Source organism: Rhinatrema bivittatum, chromosome 3, assembly GCF_901001135.1.
Source record: "Rhinatrema bivittatum chromosome 3, aRhiBiv1.1, whole genome shotgun sequence".
NCBI classification, from domain to species: Eukaryota; Metazoa; Chordata; class Amphibia; order Gymnophiona; family Rhinatrematidae; genus Rhinatrema; species Rhinatrema bivittatum.
In genome coordinates this window covers 261,447,876-261,464,485 of record NC_042617.1, presented here as the reverse complement: position 1 = coordinate 261,464,485, position 16,610 = coordinate 261,447,876, and the positions used below count along the sequence as shown (strand labels likewise).

The 16,610-nt window shown below is 48.2% G+C and overlaps 1 protein-coding gene across 1 annotated transcript in view; it reads right to left on the bottom strand.

The window, feature by feature from the left end:
* The window catches only part of LOC115088743 (protein LEG1 homolog), a 68,216-nt gene extending 58,001 nt beyond the window's left edge, over positions 1-10,215 (bottom strand). The window contains exon 1 of the mRNA XM_029596981.1: positions 9,912-10,215. Coding sequence (XP_029452841.1) covers positions 9,912-10,215 — 304 coding nt within the window. The remainder of the gene's footprint in view (positions 1-9,911) is intronic.
* Positions 10,216-16,610: the final 6,395 nt, after the last annotated feature.

The window sequence follows — 16,610 nt, the reverse complement described above, 5'->3', positions numbered from 1 at the left end:
TTTTAAATGTTGTAAATGTACTACATATTTGCAAATTGGAATTCCCCCGGAAATGTGGTCTGACAGGATAATACAGAGAATTAATATTAGAGATGTTATTATGGATAAAGATTTACTAGATTAATATGTATAGAATTTTCCATCTCTGTATATCATTTCTTGTCAAGTTTATGCTTGTTAACTGAATATAAAAGATTATAAATAAAGATGTAAAAAAAAATAAAAAAGAGCTGGCCTGGAAAGGGGGGGGGGGGGCGCCGGAAGCTGCGCCCCCCCGACCCCCCGCAGGTTAGGGACACCTGCGGGGGGGGTCGGCAAAAACTCGCGCGGCCGGTGGCACGAAATCCCGCGAGGTGGGCGGGAGACGTGTGACCATTTGTTGTGTGTCGATTTTGATTCCGAGAAAGGATAATATTTGAGCTAACCCTTCTGTTTTTTGGTGGGCTAGCGGAATACCTAACTCGTCAGCCTTACTGATGAATGCCTTAAGGGCTTGGGCGCATGCCAGTGTTTCCCTATGGCCTGTGAACAAAAAATCATCCAAATAGTGGATTATTTTTCCTCTCCCGATGTCCTGCTCCAGCGCCCATTGTACAAATATGCTGAACTTCTCAAAGTAGGTGCAAGATATGGAGCAGCCCATCGGGAGGCATTTATTGAAGTAATATTTCCCATGAAGTTGGAACCCCAACAAATGAAAACAGCTTGGGTGTATTGGTAGCCAACGGAAGGCTGATTCGATGTCTGCCTTGGCCAACCATGCTCCTTGTCCCCAACGCCTCACCATGTCTAATGCTTGGTCAAAGGATGCGTAAGCTACTGAGCATGCTTCAGGGTCCAGATAATCATTAACTGATCCACCCTCCGGGAAGGACAAATGATGAACCATTCTGAATTCACCTGGCTCTTTTTTGGGTACCACCCCCAGTGGGGAAATCCTAAAGTTGGGTAGCGGTTTTTCTTCGAATGGGCCTTCCACCCTACCCATGGAGCATTCTTTTTTAATTTTTTGATCTATGACCTCCTCCTTGCTCTTTGCTGATAGTAGATTATTAGCCTCTGTAGAGGTTTCGGGGCCCATGAACGGTATGTGGAAACCTTGAGAAAATCCTTCATAAAGCCACCTTGCCTCTTTGGGCTGATAATCCTTTAGTATGTTATGCAAACTATAAGGGTTGATAGGCGTCGGAGCCCTACCAAATCTAATGCTGCTCTGACTGTTGGATGTTACCGCTCCTTGCACATTTGGCTTGTGGGTGGCCTGCCCCGCATAAATTATAGTAGTGTCTGAATTTAAAGGCTCCAGCATATCTGTAAAAACCGGCATTGTACAGCTGGCAGATGGGAGCGCCACCCCTAAATCTAGCGGGTTGTATGAACCGCTGCACTTGCTGAAAGGGCTGCCCCTGACGAAAAGGGGGCCTCCCAGGAAAAGTCTGGTGGCGAGGTGCCAACCATGTCCTAGGCTGGTAAGTGTTTCCTGAGAAGCCAGGGATGACTTCCTGCACTGGTCTGTACAGGGTGATTTTTGAGAGCCACAAATCAATATCCTTGCAATCCCAGTCCAAGCTAGGGTTCACTGCCATATTTCTTCTGAACTGTTCGTCATATTCTAACCAAGCCGTACCCCCATACGTGCGGTATGCACAGCAAATAACATCTTGGTATATGAAAATGGAGCAACATTTTTCTGGGTGTTTTTCCCCTATAATACTAGACAAAATTCTAAAACCCGCCGACCAATTTATTTATTTTTATTTATTTAACACTTTTAAAATATACCGACATTCGTGAAGCACATCAGGCCGGTTTACAAAGAACATAGAAGGCTGAAAATACAAAAAATGCGGAGGGGGGAAGGGGAGCAGACGAGAAGAGGGAGGAGAGGGGGGAGGGGGCGAGGAAAGCAGGAAGAATAGGGCAGCAGAGTGAGAAAAGAGAGGAACCATAATAATATACAACAATTTCTTAAAAGTATGATACGCAGAGTAGTTAATTTACATCAGTTCCATGATTCCTTTCACAGGGGGGGGGGGGACAGAGGGGAGAAGCGGCTATGTCTGGTTGGCATCCGAGTATGCTTGCCTAAAAAGCTATGTCTTGATGCCTTTTTTGAAGGTGTGCAGGGAGGGTTCAAGACGTAGGTAGGAGGGAAGTGAGTTCCAAAGTGTGGGGCCGGCAATGGTGAACGCCCTTTCTCTGGTGATGGTGAGGTGTGCAGTTCTGAGGGGCGGTGTGTACATGGAGCTTGCGAGAGCGATTCTAGTGGGGCGATTAGAGGTATGGAAACGTGGCATATTGTTGAGCCATGCGGGATTATGTTTGTGGAGTGCGTTGTGAAGGATGGTGAGGCTTTTGTATTGGATATGGTGGGTGATCAGTAGCCTTTAGAAAAGGTGTTATGTGTTCAGTTTTGCGGGTGTTAGTGATGATTCTTGCCATGGCATTCTGTAGGATTTGTAGGGGTTTAATGGTAGCGTGAGGGAGGCCTAATAGGAGTGTGTTGCAGTAACCAAGTTTAGCGAGGATGGTTGTCTGCAGGACTAGTCGGAAATCTTGGGCATGGAGGAGTGGCTTAAGTTTTTTAAGGATGTGGCGTTTGTAAAAGCCCCCTTTAAGTAGAGACTTAATGAGGGGTTTGAAGTTGAGGTGTTGGTCTAGCATGACTCCTAGATCTTTTACGGAGGGTAGAGGAGAGTGGGTTAAGGAGGGGACAGCAGCTGTGGGGAGGGTAGCGTACTCTGGTTGTTTGGAGAGGATGAGGATTTCAGTTTTCGCAGCATTTAGTGCGAGGTGGAGGTTAGCTAAGAGGGTGTTAATGGTGACAAGGCAGGATTCCCAGTATTGCAGGGAGTCTTTCAGCGTAGTTTGGATGGGGATGAGAATTTGAACATCATCCGCATACAGGAAAAAGCTCAGACCGAGATTGGTGAGGAGGTGGCAGAGGGGCAGGAGGTAGATGTTAAAAAGCGTGGAGGATAGGGAGGATCCTTGGGGGACCCCTTGTGTGAGAGGGATGTGGGAGGATTTAGATTTGTCAAGTTGTACTACATATTCTCTGTGGGTGAGATACGAGGAGAACCAGGATAAGGCGGTGTCAGCGATACCTATCTCCGCCAACCGGGAAAGAAGGATTTGGTGGTTGACTGTGTCGAAAGCTGCAGAGATGTCCAGGATGGCAAGGAGGTATGATTTCCCTTGATCCATGCCTATGAGGATGGCGTCAGTAATTGCTAAGAGGAGGTTTTCAGTATTGCGACCTTTCCGGAAGCCAAATTGCGACGGGTGGAGGATATTGTGGTCCTCGAGGAAGTCAGTGAGTTGCATGTTGACTACCTTCTCAAGGATTTTAGAGATGAAAGGCAGGTTGGAGATGGGCCTGTAGTTTGCTGGGTCAGCGGGGTCGAGAGTGGGTTTTTTAAGGAGGGGTTTAACCACAGCAAGCTTAAGGGGATCGGGGACTTTGCCAGAAGTAAGGGAGCAATTAATTATGTCTGTTAGGGGTTTGGCAATGGTGTTGGGTATGGAAAGGAGGGTTTTAGAGGGGATTGTGTCTACGATGTGAGAGGCGGGTCTCATCTTTCTTAGGATGGTTTCTATTTCCAGGGTGGAGGTGGGGCAAGGGATCCAAGGCAATGAGTGGGGTTAATGGGGAGAGGGGGGGTGGGGGTGGGCTTGGTGGGGAGACGAAGGAGAATAGTGTTGATTTTGCTCTGAAAATACTTTGCGAGTTCTTCACATTTTACAGTAGTATTTTCTCCGCTGGGGGGGGGGGGGGGAGACTTAGTGAGATCAGCAACATAGGAGAAGAGGGCATTGGAGTTGTATTGATAACCATGAATTCTGGATGCGTAGAAGTCTCGTTTAGTTTGGAGTGTGGCTTGACGGTAGTTGTGCAGAGTTTGTTTGTATCTAGCTTTGTGTGTAGGGGAGGGTTGTTTGCGCCAGATGCGCTCCTTGGATCTTAGGTCCTGTTTGAGCTTTTTTAGTTCATTGTTGTACCAAGGTTTTTTATCTCTGGTTGCGAAGGGGATTTCTTTATGTACCATTAGGCAGAGATCATCGGCTAAAGTTCTGGCTATGAAGGGTTTATCCCTAGCTGTTAGCTTGCATGCTTCATGGCACTTTGGCTTGGCTCCTTCCCCGTCCCTCCTAAGCAACTCGAATATGTCGACATACTCGCTGCGCCATATTTTCGCTTTTATTGTTTCTGAGACATGCGCGGTGAGAGAGCCCACAGTACATGTGTATTGTGTCGCATTGGTAACTTTAGTGGCAGCGTTTACTACGTATTCCTGCCCTGTGGTCCCCACCTGACTCTCTGCTGTTTCTGCTGCTGTTGTCCTGGGATCATCCCCGGTTTGTGTTGTAGCTAATGGGAAGGCCTCCCCCATGGCTTGCTCTGAATGCCCCAGTCCCCATGTATCGACTTGCTTAGGCGCTTTTTGGGGTTGTGGCGATATTGCGCCCCCAAAACCTTGTCCATTAAAATTATCGAAAAAGGCTTTCATGGCAGAGAAAATATCAATTGTACCCCCTTGTGTCCCCAGCCACACTTCGCTGCCATTACTGCTAAGCGCATTAAGCGCTTGTGGCGGGTAACTGAGCTGTTTTTGAGGAACCTGAGCATTAGCCTGGCCCAAGCTTAAAACAGAGTACTCACATTTCTGTCCCTCTTGTGAGCGCTGGTTTGGCTCGTTGATGACAGAGTGATGCGGTGGAATAGTGGTGTTACCAGCTGCACTTTGATGTGGGCCGACGGTTACCTCATTATATTGTGAGGGGAACAGGCTGCCAGTTTGAGTTAGCCCTGCTAGCAGTGACGTCACCCTGTCGGAGCCATGAATCGCCGCTGCCGCCAGTGCCTGCTCTGTGACCTGTTACAGCTCGCTTTCCGTTAGTGCCGTGCTCGCTGTGGCGTCGTAATCTTGTTGTGGCGCTGCTGTGCTCAAAGGGGTCATGCTTGCTAAAGGGCGTTGCTCAGGGATATAGCAGCCCAAGTGGTTAATGTTGCGTGTTGTCGCCTGTACGCTGCTTTGTGCATCTTGTTCCTCTGCGTCTTAGCCTTGCTTCTTGCCCGTTTGTCGTCATCTGGGGCAGCTGCAAAGTTTTCTTGTAGCTTACTTGGCTTCTTACTCACTCTTTTGCCGGCTGGAGCCTGATCTATTATAGCGAGTTGTGGTGCGGCCAAAATGTTGGCCATGGAAGAACGAATGGCAGACGTGCTGTGTAAACATATAAATAGGTTAGATCACAATCCTGGGGGGGGGGGGGGGGGGGAGAGTCTGTAACCTGGTGGAGATAAAACCCCCACCTGCAAGGTGGGTGTGGTTGGGCGTTGTGGATTAAGGGTGGCCGGCATGGGAAAGTGGGTGGGGGGAGGGGTTGAGTAGGGGCGGGGGCCGAAAGGGGAGTTGGGGGGTGGTGTTTGCGTTTTTGACTTGTTGTAAATAAAACCTCATGCAGGATTTTTTGGCGTGGGTGCGGGGGGGGGGGGGAGGGGGGCGAGGGGCACTTCAGACCCGACCGGGGGGTTTCTGAGCCGGATATGGGGGGGGCGGCACCAGAGGGGTGGGAGGGGGGCGAGTCCAGGGTGCAGGGGTCTTACGCTGGTAGCAGGGGGGAGGGCCGAACACCAAACAGTGAAGAGGGCCAATGTTGGTGGCCGAGGCTTCCGACTGAGCCCCGCGATAGCGGGGGAAAAATGATTCATGGGGCAGGAACTGCTAGGGGGGTGGTTAAATGTTGGGAAATGTAACGGCCAGCGGGGGAAACAGCGGAGGCCTGGGGGGGCGGGGGAGGGCGGTGTAGTGTTAGGTGGCCTGTGGGGGGGGGGGTGGCGGGATATCGGGGGCCACATGCTTGGAATAAACTTAATGGGCCTGTGTGCCCTCTCTATTTGCTTAAATGATATTTTGAAAAACACCTACTTGGAGCTGTTTAAAATGTATGTTGGGCTGCCTGCAGCTGGGTTGCCAAATTTAAGGTGGGTGGGGGTGCAGGTGGTGGGTGCCAAGTCCCTCGCCGGCAGGCGGAATGGGAAGCCGGGGGGGGGGGGGTGGGTTTGCTCGCCGTCACCGGTGAGAGTTGGTGGGGGGGGGGGGGGGCAACGGCAGCGAATTCTCATGGGAACGGGGCAATTGGGGGGGTGCGCTGCACGAGCTGCTGGGAATAAGGCGAGGGGGTGGTGATAAAGGGGGGGAGGAGAGGTCTGGGCCAGGGCTCCTCCAGGAATATTCGCTGGGGGTGGATGGGTGCAGGAAAGCTCCAGTCTGCTTAGCGGGCTGCTAGAAACTGGGGGGGTGGGGGGCGGCCAGGTGGGGGGGTTGGCGGGGTATTGCAGGGAAGGGGGTGGCCAGCGGCACCAAAACTCGTGGGGGGCTGGAGTGGGGGGCGGGGGAGGGAACTGATCGGCGGCCTAGGGGGGTGGGATGAGGGGGGGCCACATGGGATGGGGGGGGGCGGCACCAGGCGGCCGCATGGGCTGCTGAAGAGGAGCCTGCTCGGGGGACGGGTGGGAGGGCATCGAGCCTGTGCGCCCGACTCGAGACTCGGAGAATAAGCTCGCCACCGCTGGCAGGAAAAAAGGGGGGACTGCGGGCTCTGGAGAGGTGGTGATGTCTCGCTGATCACGTGGTCTGGAAAGGGGGGGGGGGGGGGCCGGTGCCGGAAGCCGCGCGGGGTGTTGGTTAGGGGCACCTGAAGGGCGGGGGGGGGGGGGGTCGGCGAAAACTCGGGCGGCCGGTGGCACGAAATCCCGCGAGGTGGGCGGAGCCATAGGCTGCATGGGCAGCTGGGGAGGCCTGCACGGCAGGGCGGGATGAGTCATGGAGCCGGCGGGAGGGATCATTCGCCACCACGGGGAAGGGATAAAAAGGGGGGGGGGGGGCAATCCCAGCAGGTTAAAAAATGCCTGCGGGCTGAAAGGAACCAGTGGGGGAGGGGGGATGACCTCGGGGGGGGGGGAAGGGGGGAATGGTGAAATGTCATGAGGGGTGTGGCCGGTGGCGCCAAATCTCGCAGGGGGCGTGGCCAACCGGCAGGGCGAGAGAACCATGGCGCTGCCGGGCAAATTAGCTCGCCAACGGAGCTTGGGGTAATGGGGGGTAAAGCTAAGAAATTGGGTGGGAGCGGGGGGGAAAAAGGGGGGGGGGCCAGTGCCAGGCAGCCGAATATGTCAATGTTGGGGCCGGCGGAAGGGTGTGTGTGTGGGGGGGGGGGGGGGGTGCACTGGGGCCGGGCCCCGCAGGGCCGGTTTCATCGCCGGGAAGTTCAGGTGAGGGGGTGGGGGGGGGGGGGCAGTCCGGGGATGCCGGGGGGGGGGGGGGGGTGAGCAGGGGAAGTTAAAGGGCGGCAGGGGGAGGGAAGCAACATGGCTCCGGACCATGGGGAAGGAAAAGGAAAGGGAGGAGGGGAGAAACACAGGGACGGGAAGGGTGGATGGATACTGGGGAAAGGGAGCAGGAGGAGGACAGGTTGGGAAGCCAGGAGGAAAAAGGGGGGCAGGGGAGATCAAAACAGGGAGAGTTAATGGGAGGCTGGAGGAGGAAAGCACCGTACCTCCGGACCATAAGGGAAGGGAAAGGGGGAGAAACGCAGGGGCAGGAAAGGAGGACAGAGACCAGGGAAAGGGAGCAGGAGGAGGACAGGAGGGGTAGCCAGGAGAGGAAAAAGGGGGGGGGGGGGGGGGGGGGCAGGGCAGATCAACTGCGAAAAGGGAAAATTTACCTGGTGGTTCAGCAAGAGACAATTGGTGAAGCTCAGAAAGGGGGTGCCTGAAGCTGCCTGTGGATACTTTGTAGGATCAGCTTGCTTCTCCTACGGCTGCTTCTCCCTCGCTGGATGTGCTGGATCCGCTTGCTTCTGCTTGCTTCTCCCTGGTTGCAATCGCCATGTGGAGGACTGTTTCTTCTTAGCTGGAGGTCAGTGCTTGCTCTCAATTCCGGTCGGCGAATGTGCCACCCCTCCCTGACCTGAGGGAGGGGTGGCACCTGACCCCTAATGTACCTGAGCCCTGAGATGCCACCTTCTTGTCTCGTTGGCTCCTGGTTGGGATTTGAACCGGCCACGGTACCCCATAAGCCTCCCGTCCCCCCTCCCCCGGCGCTGGCTCCAGCACGTCTGCCCAGTTATGCGGCCCTTGCCTTGAGAGGCTGGGCCTCCTTAAGCATTTCAAGAACTGATCTGTTTCCGAGTGTGAAAATTCAGCTCTCACTGAAGCTCTGTCAGTGAACTCAAGACCAGTTTAAAAAATGCTGAACCGGAAATGGAGACCTGGCTAAAGGAGCCCAAAGTGGATCTAATAACCAGTTACAGTTTATAAAATCTGAAGAAATAACAATGGGTTCCATATGGTCAGCTATAAAATCGTTGGAAGCTGCTATTGTGAATCTGACAAAAATTGCAGAAACATTCAATAAAATAGAGACTGTGGTGTCAAAATTGGAAGTACAACAACAAGAAATGGATATGAGAATAAATGGCCTGCAAAGCTGTTCTGAAAAGCTTACTAAAATAGAGATTTTTTTTTATGATAAAAGGCTTGAGGCCATTGAAAACTCACTGAAGTATTTAAATTTAAGAGTTCTGAACTTTCCAAGAACATGACCTGATTACGCCACTAGATATGTTTAAAGAATATCTTGGTATTATTCTACAAATGCCACAAAAATCTGTTCCTCCCATAGCACAAATATATTATGTGGAAATAAAGAGGAATAATGTAAATTTAGAAAGTAAACCTTTAGAATCACAATTAAATATATCAGAAATAATAGGAGTGTCAGCTGATACAAAAAATGAAGCTAGAGCCACATTGCATGTATCTTTCGTTTTTTCAGCTGACAGGGACGCTGTTTTTCGCATTTACATGAGGAAGAGGCAGGAGAAATTCCATGGAGCTCCTATTGGGATGTACCCTGATTTATCTCGTCAGACACAGATAAGGAGAAAGAAATTTCTCACAATGAAGAACGAAGTAGAAAGTATAGGAGGGAAAATGTTAATTAGATTCCCATGTAAATGTGAAATAACACGTCAGAATCAGAAATATATTTTTATGATACTTCTCAACTGAGAGTTTATCTGGATTCACAGGCCTAAGAAGCTTTAGTATTAGATAAGAGGTATGATAGATAGAAGGTGCTGCCTTATTTTTCAATTGTACATTGAGTTTATTCTCATTCCTTATAAACCGCTAGATTTTTCTGTTAACCTCTTGTGGATTACTAATTAGTTTAAGGACGATACAATAGTGATATTTAATTGAAAGTGGTCAATTAGTATTGTAAAGGTTATTGCTGTATCCAAGTTAATTTCTATGTATAATTGAAATGCATAAATAAAAAAAAAAAAATGCTGAACTGGCGGAGCTATTATCCGATGAGTGCCTCGGTCTATAATCCAGAGATCCTGGGATTTGATTGTGCAACTGTCTGGCTCCATGCCTGGGAATTACCATTCAGCTAAAGGAGCAGCTGAGTTGGTAGTAAAATCCTATCCAATGATGTGTTAGAGAGTCTTCCCAGCGGCTCATAGAAGTTCCTTGTTAAATGAATTAAATTAGGAGAACAAACGAGTGTAACACTGAGTGGAGCACAGCTGGCAGAACTCCTTAGTAAGAAGATGGCAATGCGCCACGGACCCTCTCCCCTTTAGCTGAGTGGCTCTATGATTTCCTTTTGCAATAAGTCCTGAACATTTTGTTTTATTTATGTTCTTCACAGAGTCCCATTTTCTGTGTTAAAGTTTATTTCACTATTCAGAAAAACTGTTCCGTTTTGGGTTTTTTTATAAAGGAAAGTTTTACATAAGAAAATGCAAAGGTTACACCTCCTGCTTCACATCTGCACAAAATCTTTACAATTAAGCACTTAGTAAATGTTCATTGAATAGAATATTCCATCTCCTACCTGTATGAAACTGCCAGCCGTGTTGCAAAGGCAATCCCCAAAGTATATTACCAGAATTATTTGATCCTAAGATAGAGAAATATTTAGTTGTACTGGCAAGTAAAATTCGATACATGGCCATTCTGTCAAAATACCTCCAAGGGTCCATTTCAACTTTGTTCTCCTTTGTAAAATTTTCAAGAGATTCAGGGACCAGGTCCCAAAGTGGTGGGTAGCCATTGTCTGCAGTAGACTCTGGATTTTCAGCAGAACAAATGAAAAGCAAAGCCAAAAGCAGAACACCAAGAAAATAGTGATTGGCCATGATGAATATTAAAATACAGTGTTCAGTCTGCTATAGCTCCTGAATTTATATACCTGAAAGCAGTGCTTTATTTTTTCTAGAAAAAATACAGGGCTGTCCTTAGGGGAGGGGCCTCTACCCTGAACCTTGTCTCTTAAAGTAGCCCTGCTCCCTGCAACACATGGAAGAGCCATTAGCACAGCTGTCTTGTCTTGTACAGTAGCAACAAAATAATGTGCGGCAAATAATTATACTAAGCAATAACAGTTTAACAAAATGATTTTTTATTTGGTTGTGCACACATCGATTGTGCACAATGTTAAATACCACAGTAGAGAAATGTATATAATTGGAAGACCCCGACACGGCCGTGTTTCGCATCAGGCTGCATCAGGGGGACCAGAGTTTTCAAAATCTATAATCAAAAAGATTATCATTCAGTTATTGTGCAGTTTGGCGGTCACAAAGGTACAAAAATAGATATCAATTAAGGGAGGAGGAACCAGGACACAGAAACTAGATGGTGATTAGTGAAACAACAAAGCAGGTAGACAAAAGGATTTACATAATAAAAGTAAAAGAGAAGAGAGGGAGGGGAAGGGGGAAAAGGGAGGAGGAGAGAGGAGAGAGGTGGAGGAGGGAAGGGAAAGGAGGGGCGAGAGTGGAGGAGGAGAAAGGAGGGGGAAGGAGAGCAGGGAGGGAAGGGGGAGGAGGGAAGGGAAAGGGGAAACTAAATACGGAAAAAATGAATACACAGGGAAACCGTCATAACAGAAGAAACTAAGGACTTACTTGAGTTTTAGAAGAGCGGACAGTTGTCTGCTGAATACTGAAAAAGCAAATAATAGCACGGGGGCAGGTAAGTTAATAAGCCACTATGTCGGGACAGTCAAAAGTAACAAATCAGTAACCTAAGGAACCGGGTGTGGAGTACCTTAATGGTAGATAGCAGCTCAAAACGAGAATTCAGGAAGACAAGAATGCAGCAGTGATTGTAACACCAAAGTGTTGAAGAAATCGGAAACACTGACAAAACAAAATCTCAGAGATGACATGGGTATTAGAGATGTGAATCGTGTGATCTATCGTCTTAACGATCGATTTCGGCTGGGGGGGGGGAATCGGATCGTCGCAGTTTGGGGTTTTTTTTTTTTTTTTTTTTAATTCTTTATTTATAGATTTCCATTTTTACAAAACGAAATCGAACTTTGTATTCAATAACATTTAACCGCATTGAATTTTTGTGGATACTAGGTTAAATACAATTGTTTTGGTTTTTTAAATATCGTGTAAATCGTGTAAATCGTGTAAATCGAAAACCGGCACACTAAAACATCCCTAAAACCCACCCCGACCCTTTAAAATAAATCCCCCACCCTCCCGAACCCCCCCAAAATGCCTTAAATTACCTGGGGTCCAGTGGGGGGGAGGGGGAGGGGAAGGGGGAGGGCGGGAAAACCGGCACACTAAAACAACCCTAAAACCCACCCCGACCCTTTAAAATAAATCCCCCACCCTCCCGAAACCCCCCCCCCCCAAATGCCTTAAATTACCTGGGGTCCAGAGGAAGGGTCCCGGTGTGATCTTTTACTCTCGTACCTCCTGTGCATTGTAGAAATGGCGCCGGCGCTACCTTTGACCTGTCATATGACAGGGCAAAGGTAGCGCCGGCGCCATTTTGTTTTTTTGTCCCCCGACGGCAGGAGCGTAGGAGATCGCTCCCGGACCCCCAAGGACTTTTGGCCAGCTGGGGGGGGCCTCCTGACCCCCACAAGACTTGCCAAAAGTCCAGCGGGGGTCCGGAACGACCTCCTGCAGTCAAATCGTGTTGCCGTACAGCCGGCGCCATTTTGGGCCATTTTGGACCCCTGCTGGACTTTTGGCAAGTCTTGTGGGGGTCAGGAGGCCCCCCCAAGCTGGCCAAAAGTCCCTGGGGGTCCAGCGGGGGTCCGGGAGCGATCTCCTACGCTCCTGCCGTCGGGGGACAAAAAAACAAAATGGCGCCGGTGCTACCTTTGCCCTGTCATATGACAGGTCAAACGTAGCGCCGGCGCCATTTCTACAACGCACAGGAGGTCCGAGAGTAAAAGATCACACCGGGACCCTTCCTCTGGACCCCAGGTAATTTAAGGCATTTTGGGGGGGTTCGGGAGGGTGGGGGATTTATTTTAAAGGGTCGGGGTGGGTTTTAAGGTTGTTTTAGTGTGCCGGTTTTCCCGCCCTCCCCCTTCCCCTCCCCCTTCCCCCGATTTACGATTTTTTGACGATAAATCGGGGGAATTGTTATTGTATCGCGGCTCTAATGATTTTTGACGATTTAAAATATATCGGACGATATTTTAAATCGTCAAAAAACGATTCACATCCCTAATGGGTATAACAAGGCTCTAAAAAGAACTGAACCGAAGATTCTAAAGAGAATACCTTAGAGATTTGAAGTCCACAAGGACTTTCTCATGTATAAATCATTCTGCACAACTGGAAGAGTGCCATCACTGGGACCATCGCGGGATAAAATATACTTAAAGTAACTGTGAACCGGACCAGGAGGTCTCCAATACTGTAGCTGAAAGATGATAAAAGATAAACACCATGTTCACCAAATTTAATGTAAGACTTACGGGTGAATCCGCGGTGTCTCAAGGCAAAATTCTGAAGGGTTGGCATAGTATAAAAATAGAAAAAAGACAGCGAGAAGAGCAGGTTGTGTGGCTAAATGTAATTGAGTGGTGATTTAATACTTGATATATAAACAAACCAGGGGGATCAAAAAGATATAAAATGGTATGGGGAGCTAGGATCAAGAATTTTGAAAAATTACCTTAGAGATTTGAAGATTTTCTCATGTTTAACTGGCAGGATATGACCGCAAGTATCAACCCGGGGAAATTTTCAGTGAGATAACTTGAATGGACCGGGAGGTCTATGAATCTGTAACTATAAATTAATAGGGATGTGAATCAGGCTTCTGACGATCGAAAATATCATATGATATTTTCAAAATCGTCAGAAATCGGGGGCTCCCTGAAACCGATAGGAAAACCCCACAAAATTGTTCATGGGGGATCTCATCGTTTTGGGGGAGGGTGGGAAAAATGGCACACAAAAATAACCCCTAAACCCACCCCGACCCTTTAAAACTAATTTAAACTCTTCTGACCCCCCCAAAAACGTTTTACAGGTACCTGGTGGTCCAGTGGGGGTCCCTCTTTCTAGAACCATTTACTTCCAAAATTCGGTCTTCTAATGCAGATGACATCTTATTCACCCTGACTGAGCCTTCGTCCACCTTACCAATGGTTATGTCAGCATTACAACAATTTAGCGCTGTATCAGGGTTTAAGGTTTACTTTGATAAATCGGAGGTGCTTAATATCAATACTCCGCCCTCAGTTGCTAATATGTTACAATCCTCTCTACCCTTTCGATGGACGAAAAAAGCCCTTAAATATCTGGGCATTTACCTGGGCCCTGATATCACCAAGTTATATATGCTGAATTATGAACCCCTATTGAAACTTATTGATCGTGACCTATCTCGATGGCACGGGGATACATTCTCATGGTTGGGACATATAGCCACCATTAAAATGAATATTTTACCTAGATTTCTTTACCTCTTTATAACACTTCCGATTTATCTCTCCCTGAGCTTATTGCGAAAAATGCAGAAACGGATTTCTGACTTTGTGTGGCATAAAAGACCACCTAGGGTTGCGAGATCAGTTCTCTGCCATTCTAAAGAAAGCGGTGGTATTGGTTTCCCAAACCTCTGTTGGTACTATGCATCTGCGCAGCTGAAAACTATTTTGGACATTCACAGGGCCTCGACACCGATCCATTGGCAGATTATTGAACAACTTATGGTGGGAGATATGCCTTTTACTGCTATGATGTGGCAGCCTAAACAATCTTGATGATCTATCTCTGTCATACCTTTGTCTCTTCAAACTACCTTTAAGGTCTGGGCAAACTGGTGATCCCATTTGATGGGAGAGTGGCCTTATCATCACATATCTTCACTGTATCACAATACTATCTTCCAGGCTGGGCTACCCAGGTGAACATTCTTGGATTGTAAAAAGCAAGGCCTAACACAAATTGGCCATTTTCTTCAACAAGGATCGATTTTACCTATGGCTTCTTTATTGCCACAGATTCCATGCACTTCCCAACATATATTGGAATACGCACAAATATCTCATTATCTCCGCCGCCTCATCACGTCTCATTTTCTATCGGACAAGATACCTATGTTCGAAACCTATTGCACCCAACAACGGACTCTCAGGGGAGCAATATCTAAGACATATAAACTGCTGTTGGGTTTGCCAAACTCTAAACCATCTTTCATGGGCACTTGGGAGACAGATCTTGGAATAACCATACATACCGATGATTGGGAAAGTATCTTTCACAGAGCGAGATGATGCTCAATTTCAGCCCAACTTCAGGAACACTGCTTAAAAATGTTATACCGGTGGCATTATTCTCCAGAAAGACTATACCGTATATTTCCCTGGATCTCTGCTAAATGCTGGCGGAATTGTGGGCAGTTGGGAAGCTATTTTCATGTATGGTGGACATGCCCGCAGATATTACCGTTTTGGAACCAGATTGGTGACTGGTTTACTCAAATGTTTGCAACCACGATTACTCCCATGCCATACATTAGGGATGTGAATCGTTTTTTGACTATTTAAAATATCGTCCAATATTTTTTTAAATAGTCAAAAATCTTTAAAGAGTGTGATACAATAGAAATTCCCCCAATTTATCTTGAAAAATCGTTAATCGGGTTTGTGTCCACTAACGGGAGTTATTTGGGGGGAGGGGGCAGGAAAACCGGCACACCAAAACAACCCCTAAACCCACCCCGACCCTTTAAAACTAATCCCTTACCTTCCCCCATCCTCCCAAACCCCCCCCCAAAAACATTTTAAAATCACCTGGTGGTCCAGTGGAAGCCCTGGGACCCATCGCCTGCTCTCGGGCCGTCGGCTGCCACTAATAAAAATGGCGCCGATGGCACAATAAAAAAAACCCCACCCAACCCTTTAAAACTGACCCCTTAGCCTCCCCACCCTCATGACCCCCCAAAATACGTTTTAAAATTACCTGGTGGTCCAGTGGAGGCGCTGAGAGTGATCTCCCGCTCTTGGGCCATTTTTAAAGATGGCGCCGGCCATCCAATGCTCCTACCATGTGACAGGGCCAGCCAATGGCACGTATACCCTGTCACATAGTAAGGGCAAAGGGCCATCGGCGCCATTTTTATTAGCGCAGCCGACGGCCCGAGAGTGGGAGATCACTCCCCGCGCCCCCACTGGACCACCAGTTAATTTTAAAATGTTTTTGGGGGGTCGGGAGGGTGGGGTAGGCTAAGGGGTCAGTTTTAAAGGGTTGAGGTGAGTTTTTTGTTTATCGGATCGGGCGCAGCCGATAAACAAAAAACCAATCGGGCCGGACGATAAAAATGATAAGATTTGAATCGGAACCGAACCGATTCCGGTTCCAATTCACATCTCTAATGAGTATCCATCGGAAAAGAAGCAATTACAGACCCTTTAATTTAAAAACAATAAAATGCAAAGAGTCATTGGGTCACTGAGAAGTCGAAGCCAATCTTCCAGAATTGTATGTATTGCTCCAATTGACAAAGGAATCCCAAACCCCATGGTAGGTAACTGTTCTATTATGGCGTATGGCGGTTATATGTTCCAACAGTTGCTGAGGTTTGGTATGGGGGGAATGTCTTGGCTCTTCCAGTGACAAGCCAATTCCAATCTGGCAGCTATACAGATCTGCTGACTTAAGCATTGTTGGTGGTTAGACAATTCCGATATTGGTTTATCTAGTAACACCATGTATGGTAGGGATGTGAATCATTTTTTGACGATTTAAAACAATCGTCAGATATATTTAAATCGTCAAAAATCGTTAAGAGTCGCGATACAATAGAAATTCCCCTGATTTATCGTCAAAAATCGTAAATCGGGGGAGGGGGGAGGGCGGGGGAAATCGGCACACCAAAAAAGCCCATAAACCCACCCCGACCCTATAAAACGAATCCCTTACCTTCCCCCACCCTCCCAAACCCCCCCCCAAAGCTTTTTACGAGTACCTGGTGGTCCAGTGGGGGCCGGGGACCAATCTCCCTCTCTGGGTCCATCGGTGCCATTTTGGCTGCCACTCAAAAATGGCGCCGATGGCCCGATAAAAAAAAACACCACCCGACCCTTTAAAAATGACCCCTTAGCTTCCCCCACCCTCCCGATCCCCCCAAAACATTTTAAAATTACCTGGTGGTCTAGTGGTGGTCCCGGGAGCGATCTCCTGTTCTCAGGCCGTCAGCTGCCACTCATAAAGATGGTGCCGATGGCCCTTTGCCCTTACCATATGACAGGGTATCCGTG